Source organism: Pelodiscus sinensis, unplaced genomic scaffold, assembly GCF_049634645.1.
Source record: "Pelodiscus sinensis isolate JC-2024 unplaced genomic scaffold, ASM4963464v1 ctg39, whole genome shotgun sequence".
Classification (NCBI taxonomy): Eukaryota; Metazoa; Chordata; order Testudines; family Trionychidae; genus Pelodiscus; species Pelodiscus sinensis.
The window spans coordinates 988,245-1,004,182 of NW_027466048.1; the positions used below are offsets into that span (position 1 = coordinate 988,245).

At 53.9% G+C, this 15,938-nt stretch overlaps 1 protein-coding gene across 2 annotated transcripts in view; it reads right to left on the reverse strand.

Moving 5' to 3' along the window:
- LOC112545886 (alpha-2-macroglobulin-like protein 1) overlaps nucleotides 1–15,938 on the reverse strand; it is an 87,249-nt gene that overhangs the window by 37,286 nt on the left and 34,025 nt on the right. For both annotated transcript variants that reach the window (XM_075918658.1, XM_075918657.1), the window contains exons 13-16: nucleotides 10,665–10,728; nucleotides 10,402–10,547; nucleotides 9,898–10,047; nucleotides 365–565 (exon numbers count right to left, since the gene is read on the reverse strand). In XM_075918658.1, coding sequence (XP_075774773.1) covers nucleotides 365–565; nucleotides 9,898–10,047; nucleotides 10,402–10,547; nucleotides 10,665–10,728 — 561 coding nt within the window. The remainder of the gene's footprint in view (nucleotides 1–364; nucleotides 566–9,897; nucleotides 10,048–10,401; nucleotides 10,548–10,664; nucleotides 10,729–15,938) is intronic.

Here is a 15,938-nt window from a genome sequence, read left to right on the forward strand (position 1 = left end):
ATTTTTTTGGATTGTCTCTTGTACGTATAGCGCGGCTGGGCTGTAACAGGAACTGCCAGGCAGCTGTAACTGGTCATGGCGCTGCCCCCGCCTGTCAGATCCCTGCGCCCAGGAGCTGGGGGTAACATTCCTGTTCTGTGGATATGCTGGGGATCTGTCCCAGGGCCTGGGCTGGGTCTGAAAGGGGCGGGGGAGGTGCAGCCCAGTCCTGAGCTTGCGAGGAGCATCCCTGGGGAGTCGCTAGAACAGGCCGGACTTTTTGGTGGGATGTCGCCCCGGGAGGCCGGCAGCCTGGGCATGATGGAGCCAGGTTAGTCCTTTCAGTCTACACAGGAAACAGAGTCAGGGCCAGGCACAACCTTACCTGAAACAGGCTGTTGGAGTCTGTCAGCGGGTCAGGCCCATCACTAGTCCCTCTGCGCTGCCTCTGGGATTGCCAGACTTTGCTTGGCACATTGTAGAAAGTAGTAATTAGACTCTGAAATATATTACTGTACCGACAGTAACATGACTTATGACCTTGATAGGAGTCTTCTTGGCGAAAATCAGGGAGCAAGTTATAGACCTAAAGACAAACATGGACAAGGGCTGCTGTGAGACCAAGGTACGAGCCTCCCCATGGCCAGCTCCTGCCCCTCCTCTCACCAACACCTCACCCTGCAAATCTCCACCATCGCCCCTCTCACATCTCTAGCCTGGACTTCCCCAGCACCCAGACCCTTCCCACTAGTGATGTCAATGTGTAGTCAATTACATGATTAATCAATAAGCTTATTGGTTCACCCTATCCATTACATGCACCATTACATTTGTGGCTGATTTTGCGCAAAATCTTGCCAGTCTAGACGCACCCCTGAGGTTACATCGACAGCTTGAAGATTCACGGTTGTTTGGTTTGGCTTTGCCAAGAGGTCTCACAGGTTCTTCACTTCGTCCCATTCAGCTTTTGTTAACTTGAGTTCTCGTTTCAGCAGCAGCCACTTGTTCACAGTAAGACTGAAAAACGAGAAGCCGATCAACCATCACAAATGTTGAACCCCAGCGAGTCACAGTATCCAATGATTAAGTTACCCCATGTAGATCAAGCAGAACACTTAGAATACTTGAGGTTTGTAGTTTGACAACGACTTGTCAAATTTTTGCCAGAAATTTCTTCACTTGTTCTTTGTTGAATCCATCCCAGATTGGTAACTGAAGAGTGTGAATACCACACCTCATCAGCTGGACTTTTGAGTCGTCCTCATGAAGCCATGTTGGAAGTATGAGACTAGGGTAGCATATTGCGCAGCAGCATCCATGTTGAGTTTGATTTCATCCATTCCTTTAGTTCCTTCATCAGGCAAAATAGCTTCAGTTCTCAGAGGTAGAAATGGTTTCATTGTCCTCGCTGAAATTTTTGACGGCACACATCATGTTTGCTGCATTGTCAATGCAGATGCTCAGCACTTGCATTTCACGGATCCCAAATTTTTCTAAAATAGCTTTTACTTGACTTTTCCCGTAGGAAGAATTGTGATGCCCTTCAGTGTCGATTATAACCAAGGTTTTTACCACAGCTTCATCTTTTCCTTCTTCATAGTATCGAGCATTGATTGCAAGGAAATTTCTGTTTCCATGGGTTTTGGAATGGACATGAGCAATACGTCTTAAAGAACATCAGTTATGAAAGGTATCTAACTTTTCTTCTTCGAGGGATTGCTCATGTGCACTCCAATGTAGGTGATTCCCAAGCAGCTATCCAATGGTGGGGTCAGAGGTCACCAGTCTGCCATCTGCATCGCTACCCATCCAAATGTGGCATCCTCCCTAGCATGATGTTGAATGGCAAAGTGGGATGTAAACCTGTGTACCGAGGACCACGTGGCCGTTCGACCAACATCTTGGATGGGGACGTGCACCAGGAAGGCTGTTGATGAGGCCTGTACTCGAATCGAGTGGGCAGAAAGCTAAGGGGCTGGCACTTTCGCTAATTTGTAACACGTGCAAGTACACCCTGTGGTCCAGGGGGATATCCTCTGGGTAGTAACAGGCAGCCCCTTCATCCTCACTGCTATTGCAACAAACAATTGATTAGACTTCCTGAACGGCAAGCTCAGACCGAGAGTCAATGGGAGGAGGTATTTAAATTTGTTCATGGATGCCCACATGTTAAAATTGCAGTGGGCCAACACCGCCTATTGATTAGCCACCTTCAGCTGGAGGCAACCAGATGAGGACACTTTCCTCTCCAACAAGTCCAGCCTCTTAGAGTCCTTGGATTTGGGAGTAGGGCCGTGGTGATCCTGGAGTTTCTTAGCATTAGCTGCATCCACCACCAAGGTTCCCGGTTGTGGGTGTGTATACAAGTGCTCCTACTTCTTCAAAGGGGCAAAGTACCACCAAGCCACCCCATTAGTGGTTGGGGGAATGAAGTGAAGTGAGGGTTCTGCCAATGGGTTTTCATAGTGGAGGAGACAAGATTTTCACTATAAGATGTGCATCCTCCCCCACCTCCTCTATTTGTAGACCCATATTCTGGGCCATTCTCCTCAGTAGGTCTTGAAGTGCCCTTTTGTGTATAAGGGGCAGCAACATCTCAACCCCAGATACCACCTCATCAGGTGACGATGGGGAGGAGGGATGCCACAGCTCCCCTACTTCCTGTTCCCCCTCTGGTACCAGGACTGGTACTGTGGGCACATGTCCTTGGTCACCGGCACCAGAGTGCAGTGAAGTGGGCAGCACTGGACACAGAAACATCCCTGCAACGTGGTGCCATTGGTCCTCCCCAGAGTGGGGAGTGCTCCGATTGGGAGCTCAGTGCTGAACGGGATTCCACCGGCGCCCTGAGCAGCTGCATAGCAGGTATCTGCGACCCCAACATAGTCTGAGACGACTTTACCCCTACGGTGGGGTCTGGACCCAGAGCCTCTGAAGGAAGGCCCCTGCTCCCTGAAGCAATGGAGACTGAACTGGAGCCCCCAGCTTGTGTCTGGTCATAGGCCCAGGGAGTCCAGAATGGCCACTGAGTCGAGACGTGCCACTGAGGAGTCATTGTAGAGTCAACTCCTGTCTCCTATCCAGAGGGACCTGTGCTGAGCGCAGCACCTCCTCTTCCATCCATGGCCTTCAGGTTCCGACTCTGACATGGATGTGGAACATGGGGACCATGGAGAAGTCTCTGCACAGGTATAAGGTCACTGGGAGGATGCTGCCTTATACAGGTGCTCTCCCAGCACCGGTGCTGAAGGGAACCATCCCCGCTGATTGACTGGTGCCACCTGTGAGGACTCCAACTTGTGCAGGAGCTGTCACCAGAGTGGATGAGAGGTCAATGGTTCCAGCTCCATGATTGATGCCAACTGGGAGGACTCCACCTGGCAGCACACACCAAGAATTTCATTCCTGCCCACCCCCTCAGCAGAGCTGCACAGCTGTGGCCCCAGCTGCTGCCAGGGGTGGAGCTGCATAGCAGGTGACTGCCCACCCCAGGAGCAGCTGGGAAGCCACCATGCAGCTGAGTGGCTGCTATTGGAGCTTGAGCCTGGGCCACAGTCTGCCTCCAGTCCTGGCACATGGGGCAGCCACCCTCCACATGGCCCAGCCCCTAGGAGCAGCTGGGGCCATAGCTGCATGGCAGCTGCTGGGGCTGGGACCGTGGTACTAAAAATAGCACCACAGCCCCAGCTCAAATCCCAGCACACAGGGCAGCCACCTGCCATGCTGCCCCACTGTGCAGGTGTCAGGAAGGCAGAAGGGGTATGTCTACACTACAGAGTTAATTCGAACTAAGCTAATTCGAACTAACGCGTCTAGAACTAAAAACTAGTTCGAATTAGCATTTTGCTAATTCGAACTAGCATGTCCACATTAAGTGGACCCTGAACAGGGCTTAAGGATGGCCGGAAGCAGTGCCTGCAGGGCATCAGAGGAGGCCTTAGAGCGTGGAGATGCTGTCTCAGGCTAGCCGAGGGCTGTGCTTAAAGGGACCCGACCCCCACCCCAGACAGACAGTTCTCAGGGGTGCCCTGCTTGAAAACCAGTCCTGGCTTGGAGTGCCCGGAGTGCCCACACTGGGCACATCACACCACTCGGCCATCAGACCGGCTGCACTTGCCGCAGGCTGCCATCTGGGGAGAGGGGGCAATTGGGGAGCTGCAGGAGAGCTTCCACCCCCAGAAGCCCGCAGAGCCAGCCCAGTCCTCCCCATCCGGGGCTCGTGCCCCATTCCTCCCTCACCTCCTTCCACTTACTCTTCCCTAGCCCCTTTTCTTGATGTACAAAATAAAGGACAATTGTGTTCAAAAATGGAATCTGTCTTTATTGAACAAAACTGGGGGAGACTGGGAAAAGGAGGTGGGAGAGGGGAAGAGAGAGGCTGGGAGAGGGGAGGGCAACTAAAATGATCAGGGGTTGGGAACAGGTCCCATATGAAGAGAGGCTAAAGAGACTGGGATTTCTCAGCTTAGAAAAGAGGAGACGGAGGGGGGACAGGATAGAAGTCTCTAAAAGCACGAGTGGTGTGGAGAGGGTGCATACAGAAAAGTTCTTCCTGAGTTCCCATAAAGAAGGACTAGAGGACACCAAAGGAAAGGAATGGGTAGCAGGCTTCAAACTAGTAACAGAAAGTTGTTCTTCACAAAGCAAAGAGTCAGCCTGTGGAACTCCTTGCTGCAGGAGGCTGTGAAGGCTAGAACTAGAACAGAGTTTAAAGGGAAGTGAGATCAAGTCATGGAGGTTGGATCCATGGAGTGGTATTAGCCAGGGGGTAGGAGAGGTGTCCCTGCCCAAGGTTTGTGGAAGGCTGGAGAGGGATGGCACGAGACAAATGGCTTGGTCACTGTCTTCGGTCCATCCCCTCCAGGGTCCCTAGGGTTGGCCGCTGTCGGCAGACAGGCTACTGGGCTAGATGGACCTTTGGTTTGACCCAGCACGGCCATTGTAAGCTCAGGGCTCAGGGTCGGGGGTCTCAGTGGACCCCCTTGATTTTCATGCACACCTGCTCCTAGGTGGCCAGGCTGGCAGCTCTCCTGCCCAAGTCGGCCACTTTCCTGTGCCTCGTGCGGAGATCGTGGACAAGGTCCACGATGTCCGCACTAGCCCAGGCGGGTGCCCGCCTCTTGCGGTCCTGGGCAAGCTCCTGGGAGCCGCCAGCCTGGTCCCGGGAAGAGGGGGAGGGCTGGGGGGCATCGGGTGACTGGCTCGATCCGTGCCAGGTGCAGGGTCTGCTGGCTGGGTGCTGGCAGGCTTGCACCTGGCACGGGCACCGTAGCCAGCCCGTGCCCCTTTAAGGGGTCTGGGGCCGGGAGGGGGGGCATACGAGTTTCCCTGGTGTTGGCCAGAGTAGCCACCAGGGAAAGCTGGGGAGGGCTAGCCTCCCACTAGTTCGAATTAAGGGTCTACACACCCCTTAATTCGAACTAGCTAGTTCGAACTAGGCTTAATCCTCGTAAAATGAGGTTTACCTAGTTCGAACTAAGCACTCCGCTAGTTCGATTCAAATTCGAACTAGCGGAGCGCTAGTGTAGCGCCTATTAAAGTTAGTTCGAAGTAACGTCCGTTAGTTTGAACTAACTTTGTAGTGTAGACATACCCAAGGTGAGGGAAGGGGCAGGGTGGAGAACTAAGGGAAAGGTGGGGGTGAGTAGAGGAAGGGGCTTGTGTTGTGGGGAGAGGAGGGAGCCAGGGCAGGAGAAGAAAGGGGAAGGCACCAAGGGGGCAGGGCACAAATGCCAGGGGACAAAAAGGAGACAATTAGGGGGAAGGGCAGGAGGAGTTGGAGTGGGGGGAATAGGAAGGTGTCAGTGGGGGTGGAAAAGGGGAGGGGACAGGGTGATGTTAGGAGATGGGAGGGGCAATGGGGACAAGAGGAAGAAGGAGGGGAGGGGAGGGGAGCAGAGGTGTCAGAGGGGGTGGGAGAGGGAAGGGGACAGGATGATGCTGGGAGAGGAGAGGCTTCTGGGGGTGGAAGCTCTCCTGCAGCCCCCCCAATTGCCCCCTCTCCCCAGATGGCAGCCTGCGGCAAGTGCAGCCGGGCTGATGGCCGAGTGGTGTGATGTGCCCAGTGTGGGTACTCTGGGCACTCCAAGCCAGGACTGCTTTGCAAGCGGGGCACCCCTGAGAACTGTCTGTCCGGGGTGGGGGTCGGGTCCCTTTAAGCGCAGCCCTCGGCTAGCCTGAGACAGCATCTCCATGCTCTAAGTCCTCCTCTGATGCCCTGCCAGCATTGCTTCCGGCCAGCCTTAACCCCGCTTCAGGGTCCACTTAATGTGGACGCGCTAGTTCGAATTAGCAAAACGCTAATTCAAACTAGTTTTTTAGTCTGGATCCGTTAGTTCGAATTAGCTTAGTTCGAATTAACGTTGTAGTGTAGACGTACCCTAACAGATTTCGGAGGTGAAACTCTGTCTCTGCTAGTTCGTGACGTAAAGGCCCTACAGATCTTACACTGGTCTGCCAAGCGGGCCACTCCCAAGCACTTTAGGCAGAAGTGTTGTGGATCGCCCATGAACATAAACTTTGTGCACTGACTGGATCCAGGGAGCCGAGACTTGCGCCAGCCCCCAAACTGGGAAAACAGAAACGAAGTCCCCACTGTGAACAACTGGTTAACACTTTAGAAAACTAAGTATGAAGCAACTAGGGGAAAACGTGTTTTCCCAAGGCGAGAGACACTAGCTCCAACAACTGTCACTTCCAGCAAGAGGGAACTGAGGGAGAGGGCAGTCGGCAGGGTGCTATGTACCCACCCATACTGGCACCACTGTAATGGTCTCCCCTACCGACCTATCGTGTCCAGCTAGAGAGAATCTTCCTGGAAACTGTGCACACGGTGCACGCACACCTAAAGTGGAATGCATGTGAGCAATCTCACTGCTACGAGGAGAGGCTGAGGGAGTTGGGTTGGTTTAGTTGGGATTGGTCCTGCCTAGAGCAGGGGGCTGGACTTGATGACCTCCTGAGGTCTCTTCCAGCTCTATGGTTCTATGATTCCATGGTTCTATGAAGAAGAAACTGGGCTTGTTTATTCTGCAGAAGTGAAGAATGAGGAGGGATTTGGTAGCAGCCTTCAACTCCCTGGAAGGAGGTTCCTAAGGGGATGGAGAGAGGCTGTTCTCAGTGATGATGGATGGTAGAAGAAGGAGCAATGGGCTCAAGTTGCAGGGGGGAGGACTAGGCAGGATATCAGGAAAAGCTATTTCCCTAGGACGGTGTGGGAGCCCTGGGCTGGGTTCCCTAGGGAGGGGGTGGAATCTCCATCCCTAGAGGTTTTTAAGTCCCGGTTTGACAAAGCCCTGGCTGGGCTGACTGAGTTGGGATTGGTCCTGCATTGGGCAGGGGGCTGGACTCAATGATTCCTGATGGCTCTTCCAGCCCTGGGGTTCTATGATGATGATTTGGTAGCAGGGTTAAACTACCTGAAGGAAAGTTCCAGAGAGGCTGGCGAGAGGCTGTTCTCAGGGGTGCCAGGGGGCAGAACAAGGAGAAAGGGTCTCAAGTTGCAGTGGGGAAGGTCTAGGTTGGACACTAGGGAAAATTATTCACTAGGAGAGTGGTGAAGCCCTGGGCTGGGTTCCCTAGGGAGGCGGTGGAATCTCCTTCCCTAGAGGTTTTAAGGCCTGAAGGGGAAAGGAATCCCGGAGAGTTGTCAGTATTTTAAAGAAGAACAAACCATTCTGATGTGATGGTAGGTGACAGTGACTCTCTAAGATGTGTGGGAACCCAGCTTCACAGGAGATTAACCAGCCCCGCCCAGTCATTCAGCTGCATGCAGGGTGCCCTGAGCCTCTGACTGGGTGGGGCTGGTTAATCACCTGTGAAGCTGGACTTGGCACAGTAGAGGGACACTGGCTTAGCAGAGAAACCCTTGGGGAGCTGAAACACAAGAAGGAAGCTGACAGGAAGTGGAAACTTGGGCAGACGACTAGGGAGGTGTATAAATACATTGCTCAAGAATGCAGGGGAGAGATCAGGAAGGCCAACGCACAATTGGAATTGCAGCTAGCAAGGGATGTGAAGGGTAGGTAACAAGAAAGGTGTGTAAAGGCATGTTTCCAGGAAGAGGGTGATCAGGGAAAGTGTGGGACCCTGTAGCCCGTCAGGGCTCACGGCGGGGCTTTTCCCCCTCCAGGTCAGTGGGTAGCCACGCCACCGTACTCCACTGAGTCCCTGGAATTCTTGGTCTCAGACCTGTGGTCAGACCAGAGCAGCAGTTAATAACTCAATTGCCCTCTTTGGGCTGGCAGTCTCTAGTTTCAGGGCTCAGGTCAATACGCAGGCCAAGTCAAAAGTCCAGGCTCTATAAGGCCCAGGCTCTGGTTCAGGGAGGGGCGGAAAACCCACAGAATGTGGCCCAGGCCCCGGTGCAGGGGGGAACAGCAAACAGTCAGTTTATACAGTAAGGGCAAGTCTAAAATGCAGGGCAAAAGTCGAATTAAGCTATGCAACTTCAGCTATGTTAACTGTCACTTAAGTGAAAATAGCTTATTTTGGCTTTTGGGGCTGTCTACAGAGCAGGGACTCGAAGGAAGAACACTCCTCCTCCAACTTCCCCTACTCCTCGTGGAAGGAGGGTCACAGGAGTTGGAGTAAGAAGTCCTCCAGCTCGACATTATTTTGGAATAAAGGCCGGGGTCCAGAGTGACTCAGACAAATTGGAGGATCGGTCCAATAGAAATCTGATGAGGTGCAACAAAAACAAGTGCAGAGTCCTGCCCTTGGGATGAAAGAATCCCCAGACCTGCTGCTGGCTGGGGACCAACTGGCTGCCGCGCTCTGCCGACCAGATGATGCTCAGCTGTTTGTGGGGCCCTTTGTCGACCTCCCCCTTATGCCTCGTGGGATGAGGTTTACCGGGAGGTCGACAAAGTTCTTTCATGTCGACGGGGGAGCGTCCAGAATGCCCCGATCTGCCGACAAACAGCTGAGCATCATCTGGTCGGCAGAGCGCGACAGCCGTTTAAATTTAAATGAAGCTGCGATTATTTAAATCGCAGCTTCATTTCCCTCTGCCGATCAGCCTCATCTACATGGCTCCATCGATGGAGCCATGTAGTTTAGACACACCCTCAATGGGACAATTAAATAGTTGAAGGTCCTTAATGGTCCGTGGAACAGGCTGGCAGTGCATTGCTGGATTGTCTGTGAGTGTCCCCCAGAAGCACAGCACAAGTTGTGCAGAGCGGACAGACAGACAGACAGACATCTCCATAACCCACAGTACAAAGGTGATACACACATACAGGTGAGATTGTCCTCTTCGGCAGATTATAAGAGTTTTGCAGATATCGTATGTGGCAGACCTGGCACAACCCCTGGCCTTTCTAGAACACAGACTTTCATAAAGGGTCCCCAAATTCCACAGCGTCACACAGGTGTCTGTCACTGCATCCCCCAAATTGCAGCCCAAGGAAATGGACATGCAGCCCCTTGATGCCCTAGGAGAACCTGGGAAGGGCAAGGAGAGGTGACATCTCTCTGTGGGGCAGAGAGTGGCTCTTAGTGCCCCTCCCCAACATTGTCTGGCCCACAGAAAGGCCTTGTTAGGACACATAGCTCAGCTTCTGGACCAACAATGCCCCTGGCCAGATATCCTCTGCTGGGCACCGGCTCTGCTCCGTAAAGCGAGCTCCAGTTACCCTGACCATTATCTCAGCTCCGAGCTCCATGTGCCCAGCGAGAGCTGTGGTGGGAGGACGGGGGGGGGGGGGGGGGGACTGGGAGGTGAACTGCAAGGGCTGATGGGAGATCAGACAAGGGAAGTGGGGACCCCACAGAGTCAGGGGGCCAAGTGCCCTGTGACCAGGAGAGGTGGCCTCGAGGGGTGTCCCCCAGCGGCCGTGCATCGCCCCTCCCTGTGAGGAGGGAGGACTCATCGGGGGAGGGGAGGGGCGAATGGCCGAGCTGCTCTGGACTCACCGTGTCATCGCTGAGCTCGGCCTCAGGCTTCACGAGCAGCACGCTGCGATCCACGGCGCGGACGGCGCACAGGGACCCGGGGGCAGCCTGCACCTGCAGCTGGAGCTCCGAGCCCGGCAGGGCCCGGTCCTGCGAGAAGGCCAGCTTCACCTGGCGAGGCACAGGGTGTCATGGTGGGGGAGAGAGACCCCCGGGGCAGGGGCAGGACACGAGCTACAGGCAACGAGTGTCACTCTGGCCCTAAGCCCCACTGGCTGTGGGGCCTTGGGACTCGGTGCTAGGGGTGGGGCTGGGGGATTGAGGCAGCCCAGGCTCATTCAGTGCCCCCGTGGGACAGCACATGGAGCTGCGGTTATTTACAGACACCCCAGACAGACGGCAGGGGAGGGGGAAGGGGAGAGGGGCAGAAGGGCCCAGGTCACCCAGTGATGCCCTGCCCAGGGCTCCAGTTACGGGGCAGGAGCGGTTCCCCCAAAACCCCTCGGCCCCGAGCCCCAGGCTCACCTTGTTGGGGAGGCACTTGGCCACGTGCAGCAGGGCGCTGTCGGCAGCCATCTCTCCGTCGGGCAGCACCGTGTAACCCAGCACCTTGGCAGCCGGCGCCAGCTCAGCGCCGACGGGCAGCTCCACGGAGAAGGAGCCCTTCAGTCCTAGGGGCAGTGGGGGGCAGTGGGGGGCAGTCAGGCCCAGCCAGCAGAGCCCCTCCCCCCACCCAGTCCCTGCCCAGAGGCTCCATCCCCAATGTACACCCCTCCCCCACCACTTACCAGCCCCCTTTCTGAGCTCCAGCCCCTTGTGGAGGATCCTGGCGATGGCTCCCTTGGCCACGACCTGTGGAGGAGGAGACGGGAGTCACTGAGCTGAGGATGAGCAGGGGCTGGCGAACGCCCTGATGTGGGGACACTGGCTGCAGTCAGGGCGGGGGCAGCCTCCCTCCCCCACGGACTGAGCCAGCGGAGGTGGGGGTGCACGGGAGCACTCTCGGATCCGTGTCCTTTTCCCCAGCCCCAGAGCCAGGCAGCCCCCACTTTGGGGGAAGTTTGGAACCTGAGCCCCTAGTGGGGAAGGAGGAAAAGCCCCGTCCTGATCTATCCCCCCCAGAGTTCAAAGGAACCGTTCTACTCCACCCCTCATTGTCATTCAATAGGGCGGCTGGGGGCATCGCTGCAAGGGTCAAATCAGGGCAACTTGCTCAGAACCAGGCCTACGTACAGCCCAAGACTGGGGTCCTCCTCTATAAGGCACAAAAAAAAAGTCACACCCAGCACTTCAGCTGACACTCTGGGCAGCAAAAAGTCTCATAAGTCCCTGAGGGTATGTCTACACTACCCCGCTAGTTTGAACTAGGGGGGTAATGTATGCATACCGCACTTGCTAATGAAGCCCGGGATTTGAATTTCCCGGGCTTCATTAGCATAAAGCCGGCGCCGCCATTTTTAAAAGCCGGCTAGTGCGAACCCTGTGCCGTGGAACGAGGAGTACAGATAGATCGGAATGGCTACGTAGTTCGAACTATCTAGCCCGTGCCGCGTGTAGCCGCGCGGCACGGGGTTCGCACTAGCCGGCTTTTAAAAATGGCGGAGCCGGCTTTATGCTAATGAAGCCCGGGAAATTCAAATCCCGGGCTTCATTAGCAAGTGCGGTATGCATACATTACCCCCCTAGTTCGAACTAGCGGGGTAGTGTAGACATACCCTTAGTTAGAACTCGAGCAGCCGCATTCTGGACCAACTGAAGTTTCCCAAAGACACTTCAAAGGCAGCCAGCCCCACACAGAGCACCCTGGCAGTTGGACTTTTCCAGTTCTATTTGTCATGCCACAACTTTGGCTCAATACTATTGGAGGTCTGGCATTTCAGGGTTAATCTGCAGCTTTCCTTTGCAAAAGCAAGTTTTTCCCTTCCCCCTTGCCCTGTGGGCTCACATCCTGATCTCCCTTGTTCAACACTGTCTGGGTGTGCCTTCTCTGCTCACGATGGTCACGGATTTTTCTTCCTCCCAGTCAGGTAACAAGTATCATCACAGACACTAAGCTTTTCCTCTGCTTCCGGATTCTTAACTGCTACCAATTCCAAGGCTGGTCTCTGTCTCAAAGAGACAGGGTCCATTCTCACTGGCATGTTAGACTTACAGTTTTTTGTCCATCCAATACCAACCTCTGCTTCCACATGGAATCAGATGGTAAATCCCCTAGGGTATGTCTACACTACAAAGTTAGTTCGAACTAACGGACGTTAGTTCGAACTAACTTTCCTATGCGCTACACTAGCGCTCCGCTAGTTCGAATTTGAATCGAACTAGCGGAGCGCTTAGTTCGAACTAGGAAAACCTCATTTTACGAGGACTAACGCCTAGTTCGAACTAGCTAGTTCGAACTAAGGGCTGTGTAGCCCTTTAGTTCGAACTAGTGAGAGGCTAGCCCTCCCCAGGTTTCCCTGGTGGCCACTCTGGCCAACACCAGGGAAACTCTATGCCCCCCTCCCGGCCCCGGACCCCTTAAAGGGGCACGGGCTGGCTACGGTGCCCGTGCCAGGTGCAAGCCTGCCAGCACCCAGCTAGCAGACCCTGCACCTGGCACGGCACAGAGCCACCCACCCGATGCCCCCCAGCCCACCCCCTCTTGCCGGGACCAGGCTGGCGGCTCCCGGGAGTTTGCCCTGGACCGCAAGAGGCGGGCACCTTCCTGGGCTAGTGCGGACATCGTGGACCTCGTCCACGATCTCCGCACTAGGCACAGGAAAGTGGCCGTCTAGGGCAGGAGAGCTGCCAGCCTGGCCACCCAGGAGCAGGTGTGCATGAAAATCAGGGGGGTCCACTGAGACCCCCGACACTGAGCCCTGAGCTTACAATGGCCGTCCTGGGTCAGACCAAAGGTCCATCTAGCCCAGTAGCCTGTCTGCCGACAGCGGCCAACCCTAGGGACCCTGGAGGGGATGGACCGAAGACAATGACCAAGCCATTTGTCTCGTGCCATCCCTCTCCAGCCTTCCACAAACTTTGGGCAGGGACACCACTCCTACCCTCTGGCTAATAGCACTCCATGGACCCAACCTCCATCACTTTATCTCACTTCCCTTTAAACTCTGTTCTAGTTCTAGCCTTCACAGCCTCCTGCAGCAAGGAGTTCCACAGGTTAACTATTTGCTTTGGCAAGAAGAACAACTTTCTCTTACTAGTTTCAAGCCTGCTACCCATTCCTTTCCTTTGGTGTCCTCTAGTCCTTCTTTATGGGAACTCAGGAAGAACTTTTCTGAATGCACCCTCTCCACCCAACCCCTGCTTTTAGAGACCTCTATCCTGTCCCCCTCCGTCTCCTCTTTTCTAAGTTGAACAGTCCCAGTCTCTGTAGCCTCTCTTCATCTGGGACCTGTTCCCAACCCCTGATCATGTTAGTTGCCCTCCCCTCTTCCAGCCTTTCTCTTCCCCTCTCCCACCTCCTTTTCCCAGTCTCCCCCAGTTTTTTTTCAATAAAGACAGAGTCAATGTTGGAAGAAACGTTATCTTTATTTTGTACATCAATAAGAAGGGGGGCTAAGGAAGGGTAAGTGGAAGGAGGTGAGGGAGGAATGGGGCACGAGCCCCCGATGGGGAGGACTGGGCTGGCTCTGCGGGCTTCTGGGGCTGGAAGCTCTCCTGCAGCCCCCCAATTACTCCCTCTCCCCAGATGGCAGCCTGCGGCAAGTGCAGCCGGGCTGATGGCCGAGTGGTGTGATGTGCCCAGTGTGGGCACTCAGGGCACTCCAAGCCAGAACTTCTTTGCAAGCGGGGCACCCCTTAGAACTGTGTGTCCGGGGTGGGGGTCGGGACCCTTTAAGCGCAGCCCTCGGCTAGCCTGAGACAGCATCTCCACACTCTAAGTCCTCCTCTGATGCCCTGCCGGCACTGCTTCCGGCCAGCCTTAAGCCCTGTTCAGAGTCCACTCAATGTGGACTTGCTAGTTCGAACTAGCAAAACGCTAATTCGAACTAGTTTTTAGTTCTAGATGCGTTAGTTCGAACTAGCTTAGTTCGAATTAACTAATTCGAACTAAGTTAGTTCGAACTAGCGCTGTAGTGTAGACGTACCCCCAGAGACTGCAAGCGTTCACAGTGTTTAGAGATGGGAGTTTACCTGCCAGCTCCTGCATTCTAGAGGGACAGACCACACAGCTGTCCGGCTCTGCACACTCCACCACACAGTCCTTCCTCTGAACCTGAGACACACCTGTCCACTTCCACAATCAACATAGGAACATTCTTGTCCCAACCATACTGCCTTCCCAGCAAGCAGGTCACAAAAGGCCACTTGGTCTGATTTTCATAGTCACTCAGTGGATCAGTGGTGGGAATGTGTATAGGAGGGGCACATCCCACTTTGGGAGAAAACCATCTGCCCACGGCTACTCTGGAACAGGATAAGTGGCATTTGCAGTTGGACTTGGTTGTGAACAGGTCTATCCCGGGCTGACCCCATTGTGAAAGATGTCTCGGAGGGCTCAGGTATTGAGCTCCCGCTCACGTTGGTCTGAAAAGAGCTAGCTGAGGTTGTCTGCCCTCAGATTACACATCCTGGGAAGGTAAGTGGCAGTGACGTTTATGTGGTGTGTAATGAACCAGTTTCATAGCTTCAAGGCCTCTGTACAGAGGGAGGTAGATTGGATCCTGCCCTGCTGATTGATGCAGTACTTGCATGCAGTATTGTCTATCAGGGTGCTGATGGTCTTGCAGGCCATGAACAGCACAAAGTGGCAGCATGCATATCGCACTGCCCTGAGCTCAAGAAAATTGATGTGGAGTGCTTGTTCATGATAAGACCATTTCCCTTGTACCATGTGGGCTCCAAGGGTGTGTTTAGACTACATGCCTCTGGTGACAGAGGCATGTAGATTAGGCTACCCAGCACAGGGAAATGAAGCAGTGATTTAAATAATCACCACCTCATTTAAATTAAAATAGCTGCTGTGCTGTGCTGACCAGCTGTTTGTCGGCTCAGCGCGCTAGTCTGAACACTCCACGGTCGACATCAAAGGCATTTGTCGGCCTTCCCGGTATGCTCTGTGGGATGAGGTTTACTGGGGAGGTCGACAAATGCCTTTGATGTCAACCGCGGAGCGTTCAGACTACCGCACTGAGCCGACAAACAGCTGATTGGCACAGCACGTCAGCCATTTTAATTTAAACGAAGAGGCGATTATTTAAATCAACGCTTCATTTCCCTATGCCAAGTAAACAAATCTACATGGCTCCTTTGACGGAGGCATGTAGTCTAGACATACCCCAAACGAGCCCTCCATCCCATGAGAGAAGCGTCTGTTGCAATAGTAACTGTGGGAGCAAGTTTCTGGAAGGGGATTCCACGCAGCATGTTCTGCAGTTGTATCCACCAATGTAATGAGTTTAGGACGTGTTGCAGTATAGTGCCAATCTTGTGTAGAGAATCCCTGGAGGAGGTCTAGACTGTGGTGAGCCATGCTTGTAAACATCTTGTATGTAGCCTGGCTAGTCACACCACATATGTGGTGGCTACCATGTGGCCCAGGATTGTAAGGCATTTGTGTACTATTGTGGTCAGCGTTATGCATGCCACGAGGACTATGAGAACATCGAATCTGTGTTTGGGTAACATTGCTGTGGCTATTCTTGAATCTAGACAAACTCCTAGAAACACAAGAGTTTGGGTTGCTTGGAGTGTGGATTTCTGGTATTTGATATGGAATCCAAGGCTGAGTAGGAGTGAAGTAGTTTTGCTGACCATGTCCTTGGTCTCTTGGAACAATGTGCCCTTTATGAGGCAGTCACATAGGTAAGGAAATATTTTTACTCCCAAACGATGGAGGTGTACAGTCACAACAGCCATAGTCTTCGAGAAAACCCTCTGTGCTGTCCAGAGGCTGAATGAGAGGACTCAATGTTGATAGTGTTTCATGTCTACTAGAAAGCATAAAAACGTCTGGGTGCTGGATGGATCGTTATGTGGAAATAAGCATACTGGAGGTCGAGGGTCGAGAGCCAATCCCCATGATCCAATGCAGATAAGATTGTTGCCAATGTTACCATTTAGAA